This window comes from Suricata suricatta, chromosome 6 (genome assembly GCF_006229205.1).
Source record: "Suricata suricatta isolate VVHF042 chromosome 6, meerkat_22Aug2017_6uvM2_HiC, whole genome shotgun sequence".
Classification (NCBI taxonomy): Eukaryota; Metazoa; Chordata; class Mammalia; order Carnivora; family Herpestidae; genus Suricata; species Suricata suricatta.
Genome location: NC_043705.1, coordinates 88029672 through 88036390, shown reverse-complemented (window position 1 = coordinate 88036390; position 6719 = coordinate 88029672). Strand labels below are relative to the sequence as shown.

The window sequence follows — 6719 nt, the reverse complement described above, 5'->3', positions numbered from 1 at the left end:
CCCCCCCCCCCGCCCCCGAAAGGCAGTTGTAACACGTGAGTCAGGGATGTCCTAGTTGCTGTCCCCCCCCACCCCCACCCCGGGGTCCACACCCTGCCCCCACCGACCTAAGTTCCCGCCAGCGGCGTCAGGGCCTGGAAGGCTTTATGCAGTTGGTAAATAGTCGGTACAATTTTTATTTTTGTTGTTCATTATATCACTTGTCTTTTACATATTTAATACATTTTAAGTGTAGGAGAAAAAGTAAGTATAATTATACTTAAAAGGGGATATAAGAATAGCACTGCCCACAGAAAACGGAATGGAGCCTTGAACCATCTTATTTTGAAATGACTCCTTCATTCATGCCACAAATGGACACGGAGCACGCACCAGTTGTGGGCCAGGCCCTGGGCTCCACCGGCCATGCACGGGACACGGGCCACGCACGGGAGGCGCTTACAGACACCCCCGAATGGAGAGCCGCCCCATGTGATGTGCGCCACCGCTGAGGGCTTCTCTCCCACTTGGTGAAACGGGGGTGGTGGCCAGGGAACGTTCCCAGACAGCATGGTGCCGTTTTCCTGGTTCAAGAAGTAGGTCCAAACAGTAACAGAAACGATGAACATTTCATGTTATCTCGTCCAGTTTCACACTCCTGATGCTTCTATGAAACCAGTATCATTATCCCATCTCCAGATAAGAAAATGGAAGCACAGAGAGATTAACTGACCCTCCCAGTCACATAGCTGGTCAGCCATGAAGATGCTGGGGAAATCACAGACCCTCTGTGAGCCTCGATTTCCTTCTGTGTAGAGAGGGAGTGGTTCTCTGCATCCTGGCATTGTCTGAGGATGAAATGATGAGGTACATATCATGCTTTCAGCAGGTGCCTGCCACCTACAGCAAGTTTAGTAATAACATAACTGCTGTTTGCAAGCAGAGGAGGAACAAGGAACAGTGGTCATCATTTGTTGGTTTTTTTTAAAGGATGACCAGACAGAATCATCATTTACCCTGAGATAAATTACTTAAGTTCTCACTGGGGCTTTGGCAAGAACTAAGCCTAGAGTCCGTACCCTTCTCCCCGGCCCCTCCAGAGGAACCAGGATGAGCCCTTGAGTGGTCAGGAAGAGAAGGGAGAATGGAGGCCACTGCTTTTGGAGGCCAGGGACTTGCCCTCCTGATTTCTACCTGACAGCAGCCCCAGCACTGCATTATCTGTGCATCCATCCTCAATTAGGGTAAGGGAAGGAACAGCTCTGTCGCCTAAAAAATAACCCATTATTATCTGAACCTGCTGTGAATGCAAGGAAGAAAGCTCATTTGTGCTGAATGCTACTAGGCAAAAATCCTGTAGTTGCAAGTGACAAAACCCCACTCAAAGTGCCCTGTACTGAAAGGAAATGTATGGGTACACCTCCCTCAAAAGTCTGGGAATGTATTGGATGGATTCAGGAACCCCAACAGCTGTAGTGTTTTAGTGAAGGCCTCCTTTGACCTTAGTTGGGCTATGTAATCTTAATTGAACCATCATTGAGACGCAGGGATGGAAGTTCTTATTGGCCTGGCCTGGATCATGTGAGTGAGGGCGAAGTAAGTGCCCCAGAACAAAATCCTGGTACTGTTTCTGAAATAAATAGGATTGGAGGCTGGGCAGGCAGAGAACAGGGGTCCGCCACACGTGTATGATTCCATCAGTTCCTAGCAGAACCCTGGGAGGTAATTCTTATCCCCCCCATTAGACAGATGGAGGCGCTAAGGTGCAAAGGAGTGAGGAGCCAGAGACTAGCAGAACAGGGTCCCCCAACCCCCACTGCCCCTGATGGAGTCTGTTTGATCTCAGGCACCCTGCAGTCCAGCCCTGCAACCACGTCTCCATCAGGGTCCCTCAGCGGCTCCCAGGATGATAGCGATTCTGATATGGCCTTCAGTGTCAACCAGTCCTCCTCAGCATCTGAGTCATCCCTGGGTAAGGAGGTATAAGCCCGAGAGGGGGTAGGGACTGGTGGCCGGCTCGACTCCTTCAGCTGGGCCAGAGCCTTCTTGAGGATAAGCAAGGATGGCCACCTTTCCCGCTGCATCCTCTCCTTCCTCCGCTCTACACTCACCTGGAGAGAGGAGAAACCTAGATCCTGTATCCCAAAGGCTAATAACGGGGCCTGATGCCTGGGGGAAGGAAGGAAGGAAGGAAGGCACGGGAGCAAAGCCCTGAAGAAAAACCCCAAATTGGTGTCTTGTGAAATTGTTCCCCCACAAGTTCGCCCACAGAAGCCCTGCCTTCCTGGGGTTGCCCCAGCAGTGCCCACCTGAAAAGCCACATTATTAAGGTCTGTCCTGTTCTCCCTTTCTGCAGTGACGGCCCCCAGCTCCCCGCTGAGCCCCCTAGTGTCTCCCGTGTTCCCCCCACCGGAGCCGGCAGGCAGCAAGAATGGCGAATGCACAGTGTGCTTTGACGGTGAGGTGGACACAGTCATCTACACGTGTGGACATATGTGCCTGTGCCACAGCTGTGGCCTGCGCCTCAAGAGGCAGGCCCGGGCCTGCTGCCCCATCTGCCGGCGGCCCATCAAGGATGTCATTAAGATCTACAGGCCGTAGCCTGGCCCACCAGTGGGCCTTGGCCAGAGCAAGGTCACCTTTCTGAAGGCCTCCTGGGCCAGGCAACCACCACGGCCGCCAAGGAATCCAAGGGAAGTGGCCGTCCCATCTCATTGTCTGCCTCTCTCCAATGGTGGGTAAGGCGTGACAGTCATGGAGATGAGGCCCTGGGGGTCTGAGCCCAGAGCAGGGCTGCTTCTGTCTCAAAAGTGCTTTGACCCTAAAAGGCCGTCCCAAGAGCAAGCTCAGGAACTGCCTAGCAGACCACCCTGTCCGTCGGTGACCTCTCAGCTGGGAAGCAGCATTCTCTGTGCAATGCTTTGTGCTGGGGTTGGGTTGAGTGTGTGTGAGAGAGAGGGTGAGGGGAGGGAGTGGACGGAGAAGAGAGGGAATGTGTGAGAGAACTAGTGAGCGAGAACACATAGGTTATTTATCCAGGGATCCTGGCTGGAGGAGGTTATTTTATTTAACACTAAGGAATGCGGAATCCAGAGCCCAGACGGGAGCGTGACTAGAACCCGTTCACTTTCTGGGGCTGTCATGTCAGCTGGTTTTGAATGTATGAAGCCTGCGCCTAAACAGAACTCCCTTGGATGGTATAGAAAAGGGGCACTCAGATTTTCTAAAGGAAGGCAAAAATAGCTCATTGTTTACAGCTCCAAAGCAGCAACGCCTTGGGGGGAAGGTGGGTGGAGAACACAAAAGAACAATTTGCTTTTTTAGTTTCTTCCTCAGTGCTGGAGGGGGGTGTTGAGGGGTGCTGCGGCCTCCACTGAGAGCTCTGGGTGGTGTCACCCCCAGAAGCCCTATCACCCCCTTCACCCAGGAAAGCCTAATAATAAGCACAGTGCACCTTGACTCGGTCCCTAGATGCTTTTCATCTGTACCACCCCTCACTGTCCCCAGGGAGGAGACAGGCCTGGGGGAGGGAAAGAATCCAGGAGGCAGAGGACTCACCTGGGGTTGGAAAGGCCTCTCCGTCTCCCAGACAGCTCTCCACCTTTCCCACTGTAACCCCTGGGCCTGGCACTCACCGGCAGCTTGGGGCATCACCAGGCCGACCTGCTGGTGAAGCAGGAGGAGGAAAAGACGTTGCAACCGGTTCTGACTCTCAGCTTCTCTTTTGCTGCTGATTATTAAGATGTTAATTGATCATTAAGATGTTAACTAATAGCTTAGATATAAAAATGCTGACATCAGGACTCACCCCCTTCCCAGGGTTATTTGCAGGCACTTCCTGGGTCCTGGCCCTGTCCCTCGACCTCCTCCCCACTGCCTTAGCCCACCTCTGTAGACTCCCAGGCCATCTCTGAGCGGAAGGGCCGGCCCAGGCCCTGCTCTTCCCTTCTTGTCCCCAATTCTGGGCCCAACCTCTGCCCAGTCTTGTGCTGTATCTCGAGGGAAGCCCCTGGGCCTCTCTGATTCTCAGTTACCAGTTGGTCCAAGATGAAGCCCAGTCCACTCCAAGACAGCCTGTAAAGAATGCGTATCATTTTTATTATAATCCCTAATCTGTTCCTCTGCTGAATAGATGATGGCAGGGAAAGAACATTCAGAGAGTTGACGCATTCACATAATACATGTCTGCTGTCACTCCGGGAACCCAGAGCCCATCCCAGCTGGGCCGTTGGCCTTTGTGATACTCTAGGTCTTGGGCCACTTGTGTCTCTGCCTGGAAGTGGCCATAGTGTTCTGACCCGATCTCAACTTCAGAACCCCCACTTTTACTCCTGCAAGAACGCACGATCAGTTCTTTTCCCCAGTGAATCTGGGAAACAGGCCCACATTTCAGTTTTGTGACCAGAGATTTTGGGGAGCTCCTGGAACCCCAGCGTTGCGAGAATAAGAGCCGGAGAAACTAGGCAGCACTCAGTGGCCCTGCTGAATTTGGCCAGCAGGAGCCTTCCGTTTCCCCCACGGGCGCTGTGGGCAGAGGCCTCGTGGGAGACGACCCACGACCTGCCCCGCACAGCTGGCTCTCCAGGCAGCAGAGCCCCTGACTGGATCGAGCCATTCACAAGCTCTGGTGGTCTCAGAAGCTGGCGGGAGGCGACTCGCCTCTCCTGCCTCTTGCCTTTCCTGCCCGGCCTCCCTGGGGCTCCAGACGGGGTCATGGGCAGCCACCATGAGGAAACCAGCAGCTGAGGGCCCGGACCTGAGGTGGAGCAGGTCATGCTCCCAGTGACCTGTTACCTGGGACAAAAGGAGAGCTGGTGGCCTGTTTAACTCGCTCTGCAGCTGCTATAAATAGCCTCCCTGTTTCCAAGAGGAATTAAGGGGGCCTTTATCTTCTAAAAACCAGACATTTCCTGATGCTCTAAACTGATTTATTCAGTGCCATAAAGGAGCTAGCTGCTCCCATGGCCCTCATGTGGCAGGGGAAAGAGGAAAGGGAACCCCTCTTTTTTATTTCACATCATTATGTGCCTTGGCATTGGGCTAGGGAGAGACGTCTTCATGCATTAATCCTGTGAGGCAGGTCTTACTACCCCATTGAGGCGTCTCGAAAACACCATTGATTATAAAATACACCATTTTATATACTGCTAAGGGGGAAAAAAGCTGCCAAATTTAACTGCAAGATGCCACAGCTATACAATTCATTCTAATCAGAAACTTGAAATGTGGGGAAACTGTGCAACTTAGGACTGATGAGACACAGGGTTATCCCCATCTGACACGTAAGAGAACCAAGGCCCTGTGAATGAAGTGACTTAAGATCAAACGTACTAGGTGGCAGGGCTGGGATTCAAACCCAGGAGCGTCCGGTGCTGACTCCCACACTCTCCACTGCCTGGCTTCAGGCCCCAGAAAGCTGGAGACTGCCTTGAGTATTCTTGAAACATATCTGGGCAGTCCCTGGGGAGGGCCTGGGCACCTGCACCTGTACAGAGAGTTCCAGCCCTAGGCTGTGGTCCCTCTGTCACCCATACCCTGGAAGAACAAGGGTCCTTCCTTTCAGGCTCATCTTCCCACTGCCCACCTGCTCCTGGCAGAGTTGAGCTATGCGAGGTCCTGTGTCCAACCTGAAGGCCTCCTCTTGTTACACAGGAGCACTCCTATGGGGCAACTTGGGGAAGCAAACGGGAACCTTGTCGCGCCACCTTCCTGGGCCTCAGCACCACCACCCCCTCAAGAAGGGATTCCAGGGGTAAGAAGGGGGAGACCAGAAGACTCTCCCTTATTGTGGTCTTGTGGCTGTTTTGAACCACCAGAGAAACTGGGCTGTTTGCAAGTCAAAACAACCTCCTTTTTCTAGTCCATTCCCAGAACAGGGAGTCTTCTGAGGTGTAGCTACACAGGGCAGCTGCTCCCCTAAATGCAGCAACACTTTGCCCAACACCCACTCATCAGCACAGCCTCTTTGGACACGATGTTGGGAACTGGGTCTAAAGACAAAGCCTGCAGGAACCTAATGGTCCAGAGCAGGAGATGGACGGGTTTGTAAACTTTGATTTGATCCCCCTGGTGTTGGGTCCTATGCATAGTAGGTGCTCCTTAGAGGTTACACAAGAAATCAGAAATCAGGTTATAAGTGCTCAGGGGTTGGTAAAACATCACATACGCACATGAAGTCAACAAACATCTGCTGAGTGCCTACATGGGGTGCGGGGAATGAAGAGCTGAGAGGACAGAGCCCTAGCTCTGCCTTCAGAAGGAGAGACGTTAACAGGATACTGAGGCACTGGGGACAGAGTCCTTTGGGGTTTCTTGGCCATTCTGCTGCCCTTGGGGATCTATCTTGGTGAATGCCCATGACTGACCCAGAGCCTCCTGCATGCTTCAAGAAGCCACCTCTGCATTAGAAACGCCAGGCACCTTGCAGTCAGTGAGCTGTCGCCAAAATGGCCTTGGGCAGAACCTTCAAAGTTTCCACTGCTTAATGCCCTCAAGTCCCGCCAGGGAGACACCTGGGGAAATTTCTACCTGCTACTTTCAGGCTTGAGACCAGTTGCTGGAATTAGTCCCCAAGTCCCCAGAGCACCCCATCAGTTCCAGTTGAGAATGGGCTTGCACAAAATCTTGGAGAATGAGAGGCAGTAACCTCCCCCTGCTCGATCCCATCTCTGCCCCAGTTCTGGCAGAGGGACGCCCGCTCAGGAACACGTGGCCTCCTGGCATTTCTCAGTATTTAACTG

The 6719-nt window shown here is 52.9% G+C and overlaps 1 protein-coding gene across 1 annotated transcript in view; it reads left to right on the top strand.

Moving 5' to 3' along the window:
- NEURL1B (neuralized E3 ubiquitin protein ligase 1B) overlaps positions 1–3786 on the top strand; it is a 34683-nt gene extending 30897 nt beyond the window's left edge. Inside the window, exons 3-4 of the mRNA XM_029942850.1 lie at positions 1826–1951; positions 2336–3786. Coding sequence (XP_029798710.1) covers positions 1826–1951; positions 2336–2580 — 371 coding nt within the window. The 3' untranslated portion in view covers positions 2581–3786. The remainder of the gene's footprint in view (positions 1–1825; positions 1952–2335) is intronic.
- Positions 3787–6719: the final 2933 nt, after the last annotated feature.